Raw genomic sequence first — 22,602 nt, 5'->3', positions numbered from 1 at the left:
TGAAAATGCTACATATTTTTAAATTATTTAAATTTTCTTGTCTTTAACTGATAGATGCAATGCTAGGGTTCTTAAAACAAAATCATATTTGTTTAAAAAAAAATTATTTTAATTATGAAAAATGTAGGACCTACAATGCCTATTTATATTCTCTATTCCTAATACCACCTGTAGATGGCGCCATAGCTTTTGGACATTCTTGGGTTTCTCTGCAGCTAAAGAATGGACTTCAACAATTTATTTATTTATTTTTGTGTGTAAATTGATGCAAACCTAGGATGACAATGTTATACATGTATACACGGAAAAACATAAAATAAAAAATATTTGGAAGATTTATGACGTTGATGACCGTTGAAACGCACGTCGTCATCACGTCAGGCCAGCTGTGAGGGAGGGAAGTCGAAGCAGGTCGAGAAAGTTGGCGCTTTTATCAGGTGAGTAATAAACATCTCATGAAATAAAACATAATTTGGTGACTTTAAAAACTTAGAAGATTGTGTTTTGATTAAATATTTGACGTTGCAATGATTAATTTGTTCTTTTTGTGAATTGAAATTACCCGTTAGTTAATGTAACATTACTGTGAAGGATTCTGAGGTAATTTAACAGAGTTAGATCCATTAAGCAGATAACTTGTTTTTTTTAAATGTCTACGATTTTGAAATGTCGCGAGGAATGTTAGTTTTACAGTTTTTGTTCGTAATAAAAGTGATTCAAAAAATTGTCCACTAAAGTTGGATGCGAAATTAATATGACGTAGCGTAGGCAACATCATTGTTTTGCTTTATCAGTGCCGTTGGATCGTTGAATCGGTAAGTTAGGCTATACTGTAACTGTACACAGCGAGTTCCCCAGTACGACGTTCTCGCACACGAATGACATTTGAACCGCTTCATTTAAGCTATTGAACTTTTCAGTCATATGTCGTGTTGGTAGTAAAAAATCTTGTGAAGGTGGTGAAAAAGGTAGTAAATTCATCTCTATGATTCCTGAATATACCCTGATTGAATCATTTAAAATAAACCACAGAGATTGCAAGATGTGAATGAGCTTTGATCATTTAGTAAAACTGGTTAATTCAGTTGGCCATTGTGGGCTAAAAAGTTAGTTAAAGGTGATAAAAAGCTTTATTTTATTAAAAACATTCCTGTTTGGTAAAATAATTAATGTTTTATATACATTTTACTTAATAATTGTCATTTTAATCAAATTTTATTAGAAATAATAAGTTGAAGTCACTTTGGGTAAGCCACTTAAAGGTACGGTAGGCCTACGTGTGTGTACAAGTTAAGATCAGGATGACACCACCTCCGCCTCCTTTTGTGCCAGGAAAAACCCTGAAAATAAACCTTATGAATGTAAATGACAGTTTTAGGAGATGTAAGCTGCTGCTCATTCCCCCTGATATTTAACACCCTGTCTCTCTTGTCTTTGTCAGATCGTTTGTTTGGAGTCTCTGTTTGTTCCAACCATTGTGTTCCTTCATGCTCCTCCAGAGACTACTATCCAGATTGTCCGTGCCAGTGTTGTGACTCTTGCATCTTTCACCGTGTGATGTTGTCCGGGGCCCGAGGGTGAGTGGGTGCTCTGAATCTCTCCCTGTGATTTGCTTATCCAGGGTTTTTTCCTCTCCTTGTATGTTGTTAGCCTATATGTGCTGTTTGGTGTAACAATGGACCGAGTTCCACATAGGGCTGTCGCGGTAACCGCAATCCTGTATTTCCGCACTGCTGAGAAGCTTAACCGCATGAATGACACGTAACCGCAACAACCGCGCTTTTCACATTAAATTCATATATAGCTATGCCCTTCTTGTTTTTCACATCATACATGTATAATAAAGGCCAAATAGATTGTCAAAAGTTAAGAGAGTAACTTGTTTTTCGTAAATTTCAATTCAAAATGTAATACTGTACTATTCATATTTCGTTAAATCATACAGTGAATGTGTGAAAGAAGTGAAACTAAGATGACAGAATAGCTGCATCGTCTGCATCTAGATGCAGTTATAAAGATTAAAATTACTTTAATTTAACTGATCAACACAAATACAAAGCACCATAATATAACTGATTGCTTACCAGCATTAAAACCACTTAAAATAAAAACATTTAGTTTTTTTCTTTGTGTATCTACAGCGTCCGCTCCGTGGATGAGGAAACTGCAGCCATTAATGCCGGTTGCTTTATTATTAACTGACTGAACACTTGACTCTTACCTGGACATTTAGATATTAAAGTTTTTTGTCACCAGTCTCTGCCTGAAACATTAGAAACATTGATGATCATCTGCCGACCTGATTGTTTCTGCACGTCCTCTATTTTACAGAGAGTTCGCTTAATTAACGGCTTTTCGTTCAGTCCGCGTGAGCTAAACATTTTTGTTCTGTAATTTGTTCTCGCATAGGCTATATTTCTACATATTTTTCGACCAAGTTACACTCGGAATATAATTTAAGTTGTTATAGATAGCATTTAAGCTTGATCTGAAATTATGACAAATCAGTCTAAAAATGATCTATCCAGATTAAATTAGCCAAAACAATGATTTATTCGTTTTCATACTTAATAGATACAAGTTAATTTATCTACTAATATACTATTGAAATTGCCAAAAATAAATATTCATTGCCTTCTATATTGCATTCGTTTTGTACATTTACAGGTGCATAAATACGGTCTAATTTACATGTATTTTTAAGACACTGCTTTGTTTTGTATTTGCCGATGCTATGTAAATTTGCACTTAAAAAAACTTCTTGTTAAGAAATTGTTCTTCAATTTATTTTAGTTTTTTCAAAAAATATATTTATATAATAGTATAGCTTGTTAATCTTTTTCTCATAACGGAAAGACATTTAAAACCGCATAGCGCGCTAGTGAGCCACGCAAAATCACTGCAAGGGAAATTTCTTCACCACGACAGCCCTAGTTCCACATCTTTCCCCTCACCAAACACATAAATACGATTACTGTTATCATGTATATAATTGGTTGTCTTTTTTCTTTTATCAGAGTTCTTACAAACAGATTGATGGCAACAATGTACATGGATGGTTCAGGGGTAAAGAAGGCCTTTAAAAAACACGGCTATGTTGTGTTATAATAGGTACTACATTACTTCTTTTGTATGATTAGATGATGTACTGTTGTGTGTCTATTCAGTGTTACCCATTGTGCGGCAGACTTTTATCCATCACAGATGGACAGTGGCTATACTGTAGGGGTGTAATAATTAATTGTACAATTATTATGCCCAGTTCCCTTTCAATACGGTTCACTTCGCATTGCGTCAGTTTAGCTGACGCTATGGGGGGGAAACTCCTGTTTACTCCGTGACTGAAGCCTATTGGTTAACGTCTGTACAAAGTACAGACCAATGACGTTTGAACCCGCGCGCGGGATGCACACGTCCTTATATAAGCGCGGTTCAATCGTCAGGAGCTCATTATTTTCTCCTTCAGCGCGAACCTCTCGCTGCTCCAAAGAAAAGAAGAAGCCTTACCTCGCCGTTGACAAAAGCCCTGCAGCGGAGTCCAGGCCTAGCATCTTCCCCTGCCGTTTTCCGGCTGAGAACCGAAGATAGCAGAGTCCAGGTCTAGCGTCTTCCCCTGCCGCTTTCCGGCCGAGAACCGAAGATAGCCTTTGCTTGCCGTGGTACGAGCCCTGTGCAGCGGACACATACCTGACGAGGTCTCCCCTGCGGCCGCCCGGTAAGATCAATATTTTTAATATAAAGCTATAAGCTAAAAGAGCAGGCGCTGTTGTAATAGCGTCCAGCACAGCGGCTCGGTGAGCCTCTCTGCTATGAATTTCCTCCGAGCGCGTTACCGGTCTGGCACCTCCCACGCCAGGACCGCGCTTATGCTTTGGTTGTCTTATCCATGTTTCGTGCTCCCCTTGCTGTTCCTCTCTCGCCGAGATGAACACACGGCGAGCCATGAGACTAGATGGATGCATAGACAAGCACACACGGACTAACCCCCCCTCTGTTCTGTCACACCGCAACCGTTCATGCTTACAGAGTCCCTTCGCTCCTCTCACATTCAGTGGCGAGATCTCTGGCACATATATTAATCCCCCGAGTGCATCGGGTGATACCGTTCATACGACGCATGGCTATTCTGTCTGTGTTGCTGCTCCCCTCTGCCGTTCCTCTCTTGTTGAGATGAACAAGCGGGGAACCGTAGAACTGGATGCATACGACAAGCAAACACGGGCGGTCTGCCCCTGTTCTCTGTCATAGCACAGTCACTCGTGCTCCACGCTCGCGGAGTCCCTCGCCCCTTTCCCCACAGTGGTGAGGTCTCTTAACGGCTTAGTTAGCAGGCGGTATTACGGCTCACTGCCTCTAAATGCAGCTGTCTAGTGTTCAACGATTACAGAGCTTCATGCCCCTCCCCTCCTGGAGCGGCGCGATCTCATTCGTCTGCTCGATAGGGCGGATTCGCCGCTATTGGAGCACCAAGAACACTCATTATAAGAGAGCTTCATGCCCCTCCCCTCCTGGAGCGGCACAATCTCATTCGTCTGCTCGATAAGGCGGACACGCCTCTATTGGAGCGCTAAAACACTTATTATAGAGCTTTACTGGCCTGAGCCTGTCTCACTTCGGATAGCTCACTGTTCGTCTGCCTGGTCATTTCTCTCTGGTTTAGACGGAATCAGAGGCAGAACGAATTTGTTTATAATATACTGAGGCCTGAATACCTCCCTTTATTCAGTCCCGTCCTATATCAGTGCGCTGAATATTAGTACATTCTTATATACCCGGTTTTTCTGCCCTTTTAATAAACGGCAAAACCGCGGGCCTCACGGCAGACTTCCTCTCTGCGATGGGTTCAGTCTGACATTAAACCACCTAGACATACTGCTCTGCTCCGTGAGCCGTTCGGTCACCGTCACTACTGAGGCTTGTGCACCTGAACAGCTGAGCTCTGGTCTCCGCAGCACAGCTGCATCAACAGAGAACGAAACTGTCTGGGAGAAAGGGTTAAGTCGCGCCTCGGCTGGACTGCCCTGAAATGTTTTCTGTGTGCTGTTTATCAAAACATACTGTGTAATACTGTCGGTTATGCGACCTCACTATAGTGGCGAACGGTATTTAATTCCTCTAAAAAGAGTAATTTCCGTGCTTAGTATACTGTGTATTGACACCCACGGTTGTACGGTGTCTCTAAACACTTTATCGCCTTACTGACAAGCAATCAGTAATACGCACACATGGCCCGCTGTCCATAATTCTATCGACGCTTGCCGAAAAAACCCCGGATTGCCCATATACTGTGTATTGACACCCCACGACTGTTCGGTGTCTCTAACACCTTTCTGCCAAATTCGCTCGCAGCCGAAAAAAACCCGGTTTGGCCATATACTGTGTATTGACACCCCACGACTGTACGGTGTCTCTAACACCTTTCTGCCAAATTCGCTCGCAGCCCGCCTCAGTTTCGCCCGCCTCAGTCTTACGGCTGTTATTCTCTCTTCCTAGAGAGACGACAGCCTCAGACTTTTGCATGGCTCCAAGCGTTTGAATCGCGCCCTCTCCGGACGGCCACTCAAAGGCTTACAGCCAAGCGGTTTATGACGTTTTTCGGCCATATAGCTGATTTATATTAGCGGATCCGAAGACGCTCACACCTCCGCTCCAATACTCGGAGATATTAAGGGTAATATCAACCTCAAGTGAGCTTGCTACCCGCCACAATAAGTTTCAAAGCTCAAAGCGTGCGCACAGTCAGACGCGCGCGGCATCTCGTTTAGGACGGACACACGTACCCCTCTAACGAGCCTCAGAAAGCTGAATATCGTGGCATTCTGTTCATAAGTCCACTTCAGTTTGACTAAGCAAAGGTCCCGCCCCGAGCTGACGGCCGGGACGCTTATGCTTAAGTTACACACGGCTGCATGAAGTGCTGTCATTACGAGCTAGCCCAGCATCTGCTGTGGGTTGAACACGCTTTACGACGGCAATCAGCCTTCGGCGCGTGGAACGCCGTTTGTCTCATATCAATCACCTTGTATTGCAAATACGGTACATTAAGGGGATGATTTAGCACTGCAGCACTCTCGACCGTGTTATTGTGATAATGCGGTCGGGCAAACTACGGTGGTTTCATTATTTACCGAACCAGACTGAGATCTCGCCCCCTGAACAAGCTGACGAGTCATCTCCTTTATAAACTCATTGCATCGCTTTATAAGCTATGTTCAATCAGAGTGATACGCATCTCATGCTTAAACTACCAAGATTCAAAATATTAACCTGCCTTATGACACATTGACGCAAGCTGCTAGGACCCCTTTCACGAGGCGTCCTTATGCAAAGTCTGATTCATTCTGTCTAGTGACATTGAAAGTCTAAACCCCCCGCGAATCGTGGGTGGAACACTTTTCTCCTCACTACAGAGGCACGGCGGCTCTCTCCCCTACCTATATCTATGTGGCCGTGATAACAGCGAACCACGCTTTTACGACCGACCATTCATTTAATTCACAAGCCTGTCATCTCTCAGATGCGGACGGCGGCGGTAACAGCGAACCATGCTTTTACGGCTGGCCATTCACTTTATTCATAAGCCTGTCATTTCTCAGATGCGGACGGTGCCCGAGGCACAGCGCTCTGGAACTGTCCAAGGTCCTGTATGACAGATACGTCTGACGTACATCAGACGATCAGCTGTTCATCTGCGTCACAGATCACTCACTAGAGCACCTGTCAATACAGGTTATTTATGGATCTTTGACGTTATCACCTCCGTGACAATTATGCTCACTTGTCTTAGAGCATGGGCATGGTCTTAGAGGTTTCTCATTTGACAATTGTGACACGGCCGGCTGGTCCCCGCCGTCCACGTTGTCAGTTTACAGCTTCGACATCCCTGCTTCGCGCACTACTGAGGTTTGTTGCATTAAAGGTGCGCCCATTAGCTCACCTGTATGCACGATATGGTTTTTAGTTATATGCGTCCACTGTGTGCTTAGAGAAGCTCACATGTACACGCTATAACATTTTGGTATACAATAACATGCGCTTGGAAAAGCGTTGGGTGCCCACCGTTACGTTCATCAATCATATATGTACACATTCACGGCGCGTTCTGTGCACTGATTTATCTATACGCATTCACGGTGCACTGAAGAGTTCACCCGTGTGCGCACAATTTATTATCAGAACACATGACGGCGCGCTCGAGAATCTTGCCGGCCTGTGCATTATAACACTCTGATTCATCTATATGCATTCACGATGTATTCAAGTGTTCACCTGTGCCCGTGCAATTTATAGTCAATACACATTTACGGCGCGCTTGGAAAGCTCACCGATCTGTGCACTATAATACTACCTACATGCATCCCGATGCGCTCGAGGGCGCACCTGGGTTCACACTATTGTGGTATCTGTATAATCCAACGCTACGAACCGTTCTGCCGCATATTATAGTCCAATCGGCCGTTCGTGAGCTTCGCAGATCACTCACTACACGTATGTCTGTTGCTAACAGTGGTTATTTAGATGGATCGTTGAAACCATCGCACTGGCTCACGCCCCTCTATGAAATATGTCCTATATAGAGCCCACTCTGTGCGAGTTTGGCTTCTTCATGAACTTGGTCTACAGGGGTATCTATATTTGATATCTGCTACGAAACAGGAGTTTCCCCCCATAGCGTCAGCTAAATTGACGCCATGCTTCGTTCCCGTTATTTCAGGAAACCGGGGTTACGTGAGTAACCTAAGCGTTTCTCAATAAGTTATGGTCAAATGCTGCCACATCCAAAAGCCAGAGGGCGCTCTCATGCATAAACTCAAAATATGTTATATATATTATTTATCTACAAATGTTCAGACAATATTAAAAGCACAGGTTTTAAAAGTGTGAAATCTGTTATACCTATGCCACCTTTAGTTAAAGGTCACGTTCTTCTATATCCCTTTTTTTAAACCCTAGTTAGTTTGTAATGTTGCTATAATAGCATTAATAATACTTGTAAAATGATGAAGCTCAAAGTTCACTCCCAGGTGATATATTTTCTTTAACAGAATTCCTCTGAATACCTCAAAGCCTACAGCGAACGGCCGGTTTGGACTTTAGCCCTCTACTTCCCGCTTTAATGACCTCAGTAGAATTTTTTTTTTACTAAACTCCGCCCACAGGAATACGTCAGTCAGCTGCTTAGCTAACGGCAAGCTATGCTGCTATCGAATCACAACACACTAAACAAACTACACAATCAGATAGGGCTGGGCGATAAATCGATTTTATCGATTAACTCGAATGTGTAGTTTAACATCGATTTGTTTGAATTAAATCGGTTTCCTCTTTAACATCCGCTAACACTCCCCTCTGTGCTCCCGTAGTTCCGAGTGGGCTCAGCCCTCCCCCGCACGTTTGCCATAGAGATACCAGGGCTTGCTAAATTTTTTAATCCCTGATAGCCCTTCGGGCAGGCACTCTTTCATTTTTGGTAGCCCGAAATGAATTCAAGTAGCCCGAATAAAAAATACACTGTTTAATGTAGAATATTGATAAATCCTGGATTTCCATGTAAGCCAACTATTTCTGCCCATCCCCAGCTAACAATTTGGTACCCCAAACGTTCCCCTAACATTAGTTTTTGGTTTCTAGAATGGTTTTTTCCAAGGTTTTTGTTTAATAGCAAGGAATGTTTTCTTAAAGAAAATAAACATTCCCCTACTGTTATTTTTAGGTTATTTTAACATTCCCCTAACGTTAGAATAATTGAATGTTATATTACTGAATGTTATATTATATGAATGTATTATAACACAGGTTATTTTTAATTTAATTTAATATAATAAAATACCTCAACACATATTTCGATAACATGGTATTTTATCAAATATATAAACAACCAGTGACTTTAACACAATATAGAAGACTTAAAACAGATATTTATTAAAAAAGAATAAACATTTAATTCCCTTTAGGTTAACAGATCTTACCATAGCCGTTTATTTTCACTAGAATAATGTTAGACTCTGAGGTAAAACGAAATGACAAACACACATTCTATTCGCTTTAGGTAAATGTAATATCTTACCACTGCTGTTTAGTCACCTATCAAAAGCTTCTAACATTATATTCTCTTAATAGCATAGACGTGTCAAATCGATCGGAAATCACTCAAATATATTTTCCTTCTCATATATTTAAGTTACTACCTGAAGAAAGAAAAAAGAAACGCTAAAACAATGTTATTCTATGAGGTAATTTTTTTTTTAAATGACTTGAGTTCGCGCTGAGCACAAGAGCAGGCAGGTGCTTGTGAAGAGTGAAGCCGGGAGAAGCGTGTGCAGAGGGTCGCGTGCAGAGGGTGAGCATGTCACGCTTTCTGTTTGTGTCACTGTCACGTATTGGTTACTCAACTTTTTTGTCCTAATTTCTAACCATTGTCGCTTCGGTTTAGGGTTAGATTTACATAAAATTACATCCTTACCTAAACAAACTCTAACCCCAACAGGTGAAATCTGGTTAAAGTTTAGAAAATATAAAAGAATAAGCCTTGTATCTTTTTTTTTATAAACCAATACTTAAAGTGACAAATACTTAAAGTGACATATAACACAAGCACCAAATCTAACCCTAAACCGAAGCGACAATGGTTTGAAAATAGGACAAAAAAGTTGAGTAACCAATACGTGACAGTGACACAAACAGAAAAGCGTGACATGCTCACGCTCAAACACGGCAAAGCATGACATTTTCACGCTGCTCCATGCGTGAAATAGTCACGTAATTTCGTGATATAGGGTTGGTGTGTCTGTCTGTCTGTCTTGCACTCTTGATGCTTTAGAGTTTCACCCATTCATTCATGCTGTGCACTTTTTTATATCGTGGCTGATTTGTAAATTGTACACACACAAAAACATTTTTTATCATATTTTCCCATTCATTTCCTATTATTGTACTAGTGTAACAAGTTTTTTCTTTTTTGACATTCTGCTAAATATATAAATATTTCTCTACTTGTGTGATTACAGGTGGCAATTGCATCAGAGGGAGAAGACTTCACAGTGCCTCCCTATACATGGATGTCAGCTGACGTCAATCACTTGTCTTCCGCCATTTTGAGGACCTGAAGTGGTTGCAAAAGAACTAGAAGCTATGCCTTCAATATGTTGTGAGCATCAAAATCGCTATTTTAACAACACTAAGAAGGCTCAACACAACATGATACTTTGCTCGAAGTATCGCCTATGTCTCTACACGTGAACTCGAGCATTGAGAACATTGTTTGTGAACACAGAGTTAACTAAAAAGAAGGTTTTGAACAACTCACTTTGGATGATTTGGCGTCCGCTCGCCGCTTTCTTCCCAGTCAAGATGTATCGATCTCCAATTGCGACGTAAGGAGGGAGGAGAGTAAAGATGATATCTCCTAAAGCATAGTTCCTTAAAAATGCACGGATAAGTCGTTGTTTTGTTGCAAGTGAAAAACAATATTGACCTTCTAGTTGAAAAAGGAGCCTTATATGAGATTCATTCATTCGCATTCGGAAATCGATTATTTACGTCTGGCAGAGATGACGAGCGGACACCATAACAGCCAAAGTCAGTTGTACAAAACCTTTCTTTTTAGTAAACTCTGTGTACAAAAACAATGTTCTCAATGCCCGCGTTCATGTGTAGAGATGCAGGTGATACTTCGAGCAAAGTTTCATGTTGTGTCGCGCCTTCTTATGTTGTAAAATAGTGGTAGTTCGGTAGCAGCGGACAGCGGCTGGAAGAACGCATCAGGGATCGAGAAGGCATAACACCCTAACCAAGATATATTTTTTTAAAGTAGCGTTTATTTTCATGACAGTCAAGATGCGACATGTTGTCTTTCGTAGCTTTTTACTGTATCCGTAAGAATCATAGACAGTAAAAGATAAGAAATCCGTAAGTCGTAGCAAGGTAGCCAATGCTTGTCAATAGCCTACTGGTACTCGGTAGGTCCTCAAGATGACGGCATGACGTAAAAGGTCACATGACTGAAATCTATCTATACTGCAGGGACAACCTTGCAGTCATATGCAAAGGATTTGCTGAAATTTCTTTCATCCTGCCCCCAGCTGAAATCGAAAATTGAAAAAATGAAGGCAGGAAACAAGCTGTTGCCTATAAAAAAACAAATTTAGGGGTTAATTATTTTCAAATAATTAAATTGATGTTCTTTTGTTAAATTGTTCATTCATCGTTAGTTGTTTTGACAGTTTCTTGTTATTCTTTTAAAATTGTTAGTATTTAATGTTATAGTTTGGATAAATATTTTTGTTTTAAATAAACTTGTTTTGGGTTAAATTAAGGTGTTTCTACTATGCTTTTAAATTTGTAATTTAGTTTTTTGTTGATAACTTTGGCTGAAATTAGGTTTATCTACACCAGTACTCTAGTATTGAATTTACCCTATAACTACACAGAACAAGGGGGTAACAAGTGCCACTTTAATTTACAGCCCGCAGATGTCGTACTTACTCTGTAACTACGTGAAACAAAGGTGTAACAAGTGCCACTTTAATTTACAGCCCGCAGTTGTCATACTTACTCTGTAACTACGTGAAACAAAGGTGTAACAAGTGGCACTTTAATTTACAGCCCGCAGTTGTCGTACTTACTCTGTAACTACGTGAAACAAAGGGGTAACAAGTGCCACTTTAATTTACAGCCCGCAGATGCTGTACTTACTCTGTAACTACAGGAAACAAAGGTGTAACAAGTGCCACTTTAATTTACAGCCCGCAGATGCTGTACTTACTCTGTAACTACGTGAAACAAAGGGGTAACAAGTGCCACTTTAATTTACAGCCCGCAGATGCTGTACTTACTCTGTAACTACGTGAAACAAAGGTGTAACAAGTGGCACTTTAATTTACAGCCCGCAGTTGTCGTACTTACTCTGTAACTACGTGAAACAAAGGGGTAACAAGTGCCACTTTAATTTACAGCCCGCAGATGCTGTACTTACTCTGTAACTACAGGAAACAAAGGTGTAACAAGTGCCACTTTAATTTACAGCCCGCAGATGCTGTACTTACTCTGTAACTACGTGAAACAAAGGGGTAACAAGTGCCACTTTAATTTACAGCCCGCAGATGCTGTACTTACTCTGTAACTACAGGAAACAAAGGTGTAACAAGTGCCACTTTAATTTACAGCCCGCAGATGCTGTACTTACTCTGTAACTACGTGAAACAAAGGGGTAACAAGTGCCACTTTAATTTACAGCCCGCAGATGCCGTATTTACTATGTAACTACATGAAACAAGGGGGTAACAAGTTTGACTTAGACTGTAACAACACAAAATATTGTATATTTACACAGTAACTACAGAAAATAGTTCTAGTTTTGCTTGCTTTGCTTTCACTATAGTTGCCTTGCCTATTTTTAATTTTTGCTTGATGACCCCAAAAATTCCTGTACTCTTTTTCTTAAGGTAAGTAACCTTTGTAATATTAAAAATATAGGAATTTATAACTTCGTCACAATCCCCATTTCCATACTCTACCATCTGCATTCCTGTGCTTACTGATAGTGATCGCAGACTATTGTCACAGCTGTTTATTCAATACAGTGGGGGTTAAAGGTGTGGTCTTCTGATTGGTCAGTTTAAATGTATCATGTTAGGTTTAGTCACATGGTCAAGGGATAGAGAATAGAGGTCTTGGTTTTCATGAGCTCTGGGCTTTTGCCTTTTGGCATTTGCCTTTTGCTTGCTTCCCTCTGCTTTTCTTCTTTACCTGAGTTCTTGGGTTTAGGCCATTAAGATTCCAGTTCTAAATGGTGATTCTCTTTCATCTAAACTTTCTTTCTTTCTTTCTTTCTCTATCTTATCAGGTAATATCTCACATACATTGGAAACAGTTAATTGTTTGTATTAAGTACCCTTTCATGCATTTATAGTGTAATCATTTCAATTGTTACTTTAAGTCAGTACTGTTACTAAACCTTTTCATTTACAAATCTGTTGTTAAGTTTTGATTTAGTGTTAATACTTAAACGCTAGATATTCCAATTTATATATTTATATTCTAGCAATGCTCTCCCACATATCTTGCTATTATAACTGCACTTATTTCCGTCGTTAGTAGGTTGCAGAAGGGTGATAATTGACCAGAACTACACAGTTTTATAATATCATGCTGTTAACATTTCTCAGTCATTTTGGCATTCCTACAGACTGAACCACTGTAGTGAATCCACCCTTACACCTTTATTGAAAATTCTAAATAAATTGTATCGTACTAATAAATAGCATAAACACATTAACTGAATTTCAAGTTTTGTTGTTCAGTAATCTCCATCACATGCATCATGAAATGAAAAAATATGGTACCCCGTGGTTAAAAAAATACTTGGCCTAAATATATTTTATACCTATATTATTTCAAAAATATATGTGGTGTATGACTATGATTGAATGAAGACCCAGCGTACGTTACAACCATCTCAGAGGTCTCTTCTGAATCAGCGCAGTTTGTGGAATCCATGTGAAAGCAGATGACGCCAGTGTGATCACCACGCACCAGCTATATGTGGAAAAGAGTATGATCGAGCCAATTCAGTGAATGTGTTTTCACGCTAAATTACTCTCAAACATAAAATTGTTTTGCATGTAGCCTACACCATATCACGTAGGCCTAATATTTGAATCGTTAGCCAGAGGTTACTTACTGTATAGATAAATTTGTAATTTCCCACGTCTTTAGCATAATATGTAATATTACATAATGCCATGTAATATTAAAATAATTAGCCCTTAGTTATAACATACTGCATATATTATTTGTATTTTTCCTGGTTGTTACCCCTTTGTTCCCCAAATATTATAAATTGTTCTTTTAAAATTACACGTATGTACTTTATAAGTATACTATAATTACAGAAATGTATGCTGTAAATTCGCTGAACTTACGCAGTACTTTACTGCATATATCCTGGTTGTTACCCCTTTATTCCCCGAATATTATAAATTGTTCCCTTATAATTACACGTACGTACTTCATAAGTAAACTATAATTACAGAAACTTACGCAGTAAATTCGCTGTACTTACGCAGTACTTTACTGCATATATCCTGGTTGTTACCCCTTTATTCCAAAAATATTATAAATTGATCCCTTATAATTACACGTATGTACTTCATAAGTAAACTATAATTACAGAAATGTATGATGTAAATTCGCTGTACTTACGCAGTACTTTACTGCATATATCCTGGTTGTTACCCCTTTATTCCCCAATATTATAAATTGTTCCCTTATAATTACACATACCTACTTCATAAGTACACTATAGTTACAGAAACATACGCTGTAAATTCGCTGTACTTACGCAGTACTTTCCGGGCTGTAATCTAAAGCGTTACCTATGTTTTTAACTGAAATGTGAGAACCTCGATGATGTGTGCGGTCGACAAATACAACTTCCGGAAGACGCACCCGAATTCCTGGCCAGGATCTAGAAAGAATGGCACGTATGGTAGCCCTAGTACATTCAATCTCCACTTTTTTATTAGTATATGTGTTCCCTTGAATTGAACCCATGACCTTTGCATTAATAAGTACCAAGTACGCTACATGAGGAACACAAGAAGCTACATAATATACTACTTATACTAGGCAGTACTAAAAAACGACCATCATTAGAGTGCTCTTTGAATGAGGTCAATAGGAGGCGTTCCTAATTCTGGTTGTCTTTGTAACAACTATAAACAAACAAGTGACCATCCTCTTAGTAACTGCTGAAAGAAGAATGACATGAACTCTTTTAGTAGTACTGGAAGTTGTACTTTTTTTGACTTCATCGCGTAGCTGGACACACCCACTTCCTGTCGCCAACAATCACTGTTGCTCATGTTGCTGGTAGTCTCTGAGCTTTTATTAAAGTGAACGAGATAGCGTCGCTCCGTCGTTGCTAATTGCTGGCGGGGTGCACCCAGCTTTAGTGTCCTGGTCCCCAGAACATCATGTCAGTTTATCTCACACGCACAGCCTTTGCATACTTTTCTTGTACCACCCATGTGTATTTATCTTTGAGTCCCACCTGGCTTTGTACAGCCTGTACGGTCCCCAGTCATCGATCAGCGCTCAAATCGGCAAATATCGAAAAATGAGAGTGTTTTTCTAGCAGGTCAGGACAGTATCATTCATCTACCACGGCATGTGCTTTGAATCCAAATGAACTCTTTAGCTGAAAGCTCACATTTCCAACCGGGTGATAATCTCAAAGCCAGCGTGTGGGAGGAAAGGCAAACCGATGGAAAAGAGAAAGACAAGGTCGGACAAGTAGCACGGCAGGCTTACAAGGTCAATATTTTAGTTTGGCAGGTGCGCTCTAATTAAATTACACAGCTCTGCATGGCTCACGGACAGTTTGAAGCTCTCGCTATGACATATGCCAATTAATCTTAGGCATAGGTTAAACAGTAGCATATTTAATGAGATTTTGAGCAAATTTGTCCGACCTGGCAATATCGCTGTTCCTGTAGCTCAATTGGTAGACCATCGCATTAGCAGCACAAAGGTCATGGGTTTGATCCCACACTTACTGACAAAAAGTTGCTTCACATAAAACATCTGCCAAATGTAGAAATGTAAATATGCCAACTGGTAAAAATGTCTGTTAGCAATGGTTTTAACAGGCAAACCTACAACCTTGAACTTGAGTTTTCATCCATAATTGCTCTTTAACATGAGCCTATACCTTTTTGATTATAACGCAAGCATCAATTTTCAACCGTCTCTTTAGAGTATAGTGTAATGTTTGAATATAGTAGCATAAGCTATTATTCACCGCATTAAGTGCATCAAAAGCAGGCTGTAATTTGACATTTCTCTACTGTATGAAAATCTGTCATATACAGTACAATATGACTGCAGGTTGTCATGGGGCCGCTTACAAGTCCATGTGATGAATTGATCAATAATCCTAAAATTTTATCTTGGTTTTTAATATTTTACCTACTGTTGGCAAGATGAAGAGTGATGTCAAAATGTTGTGATGAAAACGTCAAAAAACAAAGCTCACATATTCGCAAGTGTTTAAGAAGCAACTGATAAGCAACCAAACCTATTCTGAATAATAGAGGAGATGACATTTCTGTAAATAGATGTTATTGTTTACTTACCACTGGCCTGTTATAAACTATGCAAAATTTGGGGTAACATGTTACTTCCAATGATCTTATGTCCAAATTATCAAAGTACCCTAAAATGAATACATCACACACGAAGCAACACTTCAAATGCAAAGCCGTCCAGAATTCACTGAACCTCTCAACAAGCTTTCTTTTATTTACAATCAAAACCGTTCTCAAAAAAGATTAATTCAGAATGTACATCTGTTTAAGTAAGTTGCTTGAAAACCCTACAGTTGAGTTGAAAACACCCTGCATATTAAAGAACACCTATTACATTGCTAATAACACTAGTTTTTGTGTTTGCGTGGTTTATGGCATTATTTTCCACATACCGTAAATTATTTTCCGTACCCTTTTGATGTATTTTTAATATTTGTATATGTGTGATCTGGTGGTTGTATGTGTGAAGCATCATGATAGCCTGAATTAATTGCCCCAAGAGGATAAATAAACAGTCCCTCCAAGATTTCATGATTTATTTTTTTGGGATCAAAATGACTGATTTTGCCACGGTAATTTCCAGAATTTTACGTGAAAATATGTGATTTTTCTCTCTCTAATTATGATACCAATACTTAAATTAGCATTAAGAAGTTAATAAGAACAGAGAAACAAAATGAAAATATGACAAATAAATACAACTTTAAGATACAGATACACTTTTTGTTTTTTGATGTACATAGACAGCTGTCACACAGTGGCTTTAAAAAGCGGGTCGCCTGGATGATTTAAATAAAATGTTATTGAAATAATTAACCACAATAAATGTTTGATATAAGGACATATGAATCAATCCTTATCACCAACACTAAGAGAGGCACGTCACGTAATCTTGTTTATCTTTTTTTAAGTGGCTTTTTAAAATGTTTGAAAATGACTTACCTACATACAGTAATGCACAATAGTCACAAGTCCAAAACTACCTTTTCCCTAAACTGTGTGTTTACATGTGTGTTATTATGTGTGTGACCGTTAAAGTGCAATTCCTGAAAGGAGAACAGTTCGGTCCTCATGCACTGACAGGTGGCATGCGCACAATTTGCTAACACTGAGATGAAATGATGGTGGACAGATGCTTTTTTTGTGTCCCAAGTTCCCAACATCTTTAATATAAGGACTCCAAAACAGTAAATTGAAATGCATTATGACATTTGCTTCACCCGTTTTTTTTTTTGTTTTTTTGCCATTTATGTGAGACAGCAGGTGCGCCTTTTGGCATGTGAGACAGCAGGTTTCACACAGACCTTTCACGTATCCTCATGAAAACAATGCATTACACTTGCTTACAATTAAAAACAGATAATGTAGTGATATGTGCTCAAAAGATTGTGATTGACTGTTAATTGTGGGGCATGGATTTGCTTGTAGTGGGGTGCAGTGTGCTGAAGAGAGAGACTGATCATGTGCATTAGTAAAATAAAGCCAGAAATGTTCACCAAGTTGTCTAATCTGTATGATGACAGAATATTAGATTATTTTATATAAAAATATGAGACATTTTTATTTACAAAATACCCAAATTCTAACTAAACTAAACTAAACTAAACTAAACTAAACTAAACTAAACTAAACTTAACTAAACTAAACTAAACTAAACTGAACTATTCTTGCTCCTCTATGCCCTGCCTCCCTGAAACGCATTGATTTTGTTTGATCGCAGTGTTCTCTGATTGGCCAGCTAACCAGTATGTTGTAATTGGGGTGAATACCTTTGTCGTAGGCCGGAAATGTGACTCTTAACGTATTTGAAAGAGCAGCCGAATCTAGTCCAGAAAAAGCATATGACCACGCTGATTAATCAACTTTACCAGCGTGGCTTGAGCAGAACGTAACAGATTGTTAAGGTAAGGATTCTAAAACATAAAAGCATGTCTGCATTTGTGATCGTAGAAACAACCAACAACAAGCGCTACTCTGCTCTGCACTAAACTTGTGTTTGAGTCGTGGTTTAGTCAGTAGTAAATTCTTTAAATATAAAAATAGACTACGTACAGTCAGAAGTGGGCGGAATTATGATACTGACCGTCGTGTCCACATCATCAGGCCCAGGAAGTAATTGCCTACAATCTGTGTGTTTAGCACCATTCAGACGGGATTAGTTTTCCAAACAACATTTGAGTTTCAACGTGTCCCCCAGGACGTCTGTGATTATATGTACCAATTCGGACGGGATTAAAATGATGCAGGCTATTCCAGAGATGGGAGTGTCTGTTTCATGCATTTGGGCGTTGCAGAAGAGCACGTGCTCTGGATACGCGTGTTTGTAATGTTTAATATTTTGCTTTAAATGTAAAATTATGACAGAACATGTAATTTATTAATTTAATTTTAACAAATCAAAATAAAATATACAAATCTTACTAAAGTAACGTTAGCCTACGTGTTTTATATAACTGTTTGCTTATAATAAACCCAAAGAAATGAAGAAATAATGACTAATAACAATTTATTATCTTTATTAATTAACCATTCCGTAGTTGAACAACTTTGAACGGAGTTTCTTATAACGTTAATGATATTACAGTGGCCAGTCTTAACAGTGTTTGATATTCAGCTCGTCTTTATTTCATTATTTTATTTTGCCGAATGCGAAAAAAACATCCATATCTGAATTAATGGGAATCAAGAAATACAATACACGCATTAATAAGACCTTACGGCAGATAACGTTGGCCAAAACACGAAATGAACCGCGTTTTCAAAAGATATTGCGGGCAAACACAGACATTTGCATCTGGACGGGATTCAATTTCTCAGAGGACCTCTGAGTTCGGCGAAAAACAGTAGGTAAATTGCTCTGGAATTCTTACGGAGGTTGTCAGAGAAAAACACAGACATGGCTGATTCGGACGGGATTAAAAACAAAGAGGACCTCTGAGAAGCACGATTTTCTTAGGTCCCCCTGTAAAACTAATCCCGTCCGAATAGGGCTTTTGTTGTAGTCCAAGAAAAGAGATTTAAGTTGGAAATGATAACTTGCGTAATCGTTTACGTTGGGATTTGTACCTTTACATACTATTAACATGTTCTAATACACACTTACACACCAAGCAAATCTAAAATCGTAAATCAGAAAATAGGTGCTATTTAAAGAGTGTGGGTCACATACAGTAGGTTTATCATAGATGGATAACTAAAGGGGGGAAAGTTAGGACATTTGGGCCCACGCACTATTGGGCCCTCCAAAGATCATTTTAATTAGTAATGGGCGCACCTGCATAAATGACTTGCTTTCATAACATAATAAGTGATGTGCTACATCTGAACATCACTGTCGTGTCTTTCATAGCCCTTCATTGGGATCATTCAAGTAGCCTAAGTATCAAACTGCAAGGAAAAGTAATATTCAGTATTCTTTTTGTTAAGCCTATTGCAACATGAACTCATCATAATAATATTTGTTTCAACCTTTAAATATTGTTTAAATATGTTATGGCAACATTTTAAATAGGCAAAACTTATTATTATATTATGTATATTGGGGATCAAACTCAATGCACTTTATTTCAGATAACCTGCCAATTCTGTTAAAAATTATGTATAGCACACAAAACATAATAAAAGGGGATTTTTAATGTAAAATATTCAACATATATATTTTGCACATTCATTGCAAAGCAATGTAGCGAAGATACGAATCCTACTATAGCGAACTCGTATGTTAAATATTAATTACGCGCTTTTGTGTAAACGTCCAACTACGAGCATCCAGCTAAATAATATTTATATATGACCCTGACGTCGCATCCGTACTGTCCAATAGCTCACCACAGCTCATGCATATTAACACTTGCCCACAAATACGCACCAATAGTAGGTTTCGAAAAATCAGGAAATGCTGGGAAATCACCTGACGCGCCGTCATCGTCGCTGCGTTTCTCTTTGAACAAGCGAACGACAACATGGCTCCCAATGATCGAAATACAAGCCCGATGCTCTGCTTTCTACTCCTGACGCTTTTCCAGACGGCAGAGGCGTTTGATGGAGGAGACGCCGCGGCCCTTCTGCTGGGCGCGACCGTGACTGTCGTGGGCTTCTGCGCGTTTCTCGGCTGGTACGCGCGCAGACGAAACGGCCAGTTTTGATGATGGAGGCCTCTATCTGAAAATGAGCGCAAAGTGACTGTCACGAGGTTGCGCAAAAAAACATAATGCGGATTCATTGGAAATGCACGGAGATGATTGACCTACCTTATATGAAATATTGTTTAATAACTTTATTGATATTTCATCTATGTATCACGAGGCTTCCTGCCCTGCCCACAAAGTAGGGTTCTCCACAGCAATACCTTGTCGAAAACCCTGTTGAATGGGAGCAAGACTACAAAGTACGGATGTCTTTGACTTATATGGACTTGGACTTTGCTATAGAGATGGACACTGGTGCCTTTGGTGTTGGTCTTTTGTCATATTACAATCTGCACGACAATCTGCTGTTAATTTCAACATTGTACAGTACAGTGGAATCAAAGTGAGATTGTTGAATGGTTAATGCTTCCTCTGGCAATTCCATAAAGTTCTATAATATCGATTTATATAGCCTATATGTGCTAGACAAAGGGAGGTGATCAACTTTAAACCAATACTGCTCTCTTTGTTTCTATGTAATAAACTTGCTTACTTTATTTGCCTGTTGTGTCTGATACATACAGCCAGGCTATATTTACATAGAAAATGTGTATGTGTAATATACAAACACACACACACAGTCAACATTTAAAGTGGATCAGAAATGTTAATCAAAGTTTCCCTAAAACAACGGATTTTAATCCACTTAAAATGTTTGTTTATATATATATATATATATATATATATATATATATATATATATTATATTCAATTTAATGTTCTCATCAACATGGAGGAAAAGACCCACCCATTCTCTTCCATAGTAGGAAAAGGAAATCTTTTGTGTTTATTACAAATAACAACACCTGTGAATTTGAGGTGAACTCACTTCATACATCCACTAAAATTACTTTGTGTCCAGGAGAGCTGGTTGTGTGACATACCTGGGTATGTTTTCCCTGTGTTGGCAACCAGTTACCAGTAGAAGGTTGATTGAGTTAACTCTTATATGTCGTTTTGGAACCGACATGATCAGGGTAAGCAGGTTTTGGGTTAATCAAACAAAAGTTTAGGGTTTCAATTATCGTAAGTTAACCCCACTTTCTGGAATACACCCCAGGTAGTTTATGACACTTTATTTGCTATTTCTTACCTTATACAATAAAACTAATACATTTATAATGGTGTCTAAATACTTTTGGGCCCAGTGTATTTCCAGTGCCAAATTTGCCCAAAATAACAAAATTAAACACCCGTGTGCTCCTTTTCAGAGCAATTACAGGCATCAAACACAATAGGTTGTGTGAATAATTTATGTTGAGTAAGTTAATCCTGAGCTGCACTACATATCAACATTGTAAAAAAAAAAAAACATGATAATACTAGATTGTACCAATTTGATCTTGTTTGTGTGATAGATACATTACACAGACATACATGCATACATAGATATATAACACGATATATTTATAGAGTTATATTACACTATATAGAGTAGGCAGTTATTAACAGTGTAAAATTTCACAACCCACAAACATTTATTATACCACATGTAATGGCAAATATGACATGAGCACATTGTGATAACCCTTTAAAAGGGATCCGTGATGCTGCTGCACCCATCAGTGCAGATGATGTTGCTGCTGCTGCAACAAGAGACACGAGACGCGGTCGGGATCACAAATAGCGCCAGTGCGCATGCGCCGTCCGCACCGTTTACTGTATAATCACAGTGGTGGAAAAAGAGCAGGCAACAAAACTAAAGCTTTTTTACGGCAAAGTGACTCCTGCCATGTAAATAACCGCCAGGGAAACAAAGGGGGTATATCAACAGGTATGCTTTTCATTGATATTTCATACCGCTTTCTCTATTCCACGCGTTTTTGCATGCATTTATTTGGAGGAATTGCTCTGCTTATAATGGACGCGCATCTTGGCCAGACCCGTCCAAAATCATTCCGTTATAAAATCCATGGAAGAATAGACTGTGTTTACATCGCGATTAAAAGCAACCATCCACAAGATCCTGCATCTATTGCTTATTTTAATGCAATATAGATATTCGTTCGCAGATTCGGATGTTTGTAAATACAGCTGGAGAGATAGAGGTTTATTTTTTATTATATAGAAAAATGTACTCGGTGGGTTTTTATGAAAGAGACGAAGCTATTGCATATTTTCGGTTCACTTACGCAATCCATTGTTTGTTTATCCTTACTCGAATTTGTCAGCATATAAATAACAAACACGACAGATCTATGTTATAAAAACGTCGTGCTTTCTCTTTTTTATATATTTTCCCCAAACGACTTGCGTTAAATTGTGTTAGCCGCGCGACTGTCGTTGCACACTGAACGTCTAAGCCAAATGCAACCTATATATAAATA

General features: G+C 39.0%; 2 protein-coding genes and 1 long non-coding RNA gene across 4 annotated transcripts in view; all 3 read left to right on the top strand.

Annotated features, from left to right (window-relative positions):
• Positions 1-133: 133 nt before the first annotated feature.
• LOC135747068 (uncharacterized) lies at positions 134-10,638 on the top strand. Its single transcript, XR_010531663.2, has 4 exons — positions 134-437; positions 1,442-1,577; positions 3,018-3,111; positions 10,008-10,638. It is a non-coding gene; the product is annotated as an uncharacterized lncRNA (long non-coding RNA).
• A 9,354-nt stretch (positions 10,639-19,992) lies between these two features.
• Positions 19,993-20,772, top strand: LOC135746965 (small integral membrane protein 30). The gene has a single exon (XM_065265612.2). The coding sequence runs from the start codon at positions 20,051-20,053 to the stop codon at positions 20,231-20,233; it is 183 nt and encodes a 60-aa protein (XP_065121684.1). The 5' UTR covers positions 19,993-20,050; the 3' UTR covers positions 20,234-20,772.
• Positions 20,773-21,810: 1,038 nt separating this feature from the next.
• Positions 21,811-22,602, top strand: part of gpr85 (G protein-coupled receptor 85) — a 53,040-nt gene continuing 52,248 nt past the window's right edge. For both annotated transcript variants that reach the window (XR_012337859.1, XM_065265830.2), the window contains exon 1: positions 21,811-22,049. The gene's annotated coding sequence lies outside the window, so the exon portion shown is untranslated. The remainder of the gene's footprint in view (positions 22,050-22,602) is intronic.

Source organism: Paramisgurnus dabryanus, chromosome 1 (genome assembly GCF_030506205.2).
Source record: "Paramisgurnus dabryanus chromosome 1, PD_genome_1.1, whole genome shotgun sequence".
Lineage (NCBI taxonomy): Eukaryota > Metazoa > Chordata > Actinopteri > Cypriniformes > Cobitidae > Paramisgurnus > Paramisgurnus dabryanus.
This window is presented reverse-complemented; position numbering and strand designations above follow the sequence as displayed.

Excerpts from the sequence above, each read along its gene's own strand:
- LOC135746965 (XM_065265612.2), top strand. The coding sequence starts at position 20,051 with ATGGCTCCCAATGATCGAAATACAAGCCCGATGCTCTGCTTTCTACTC.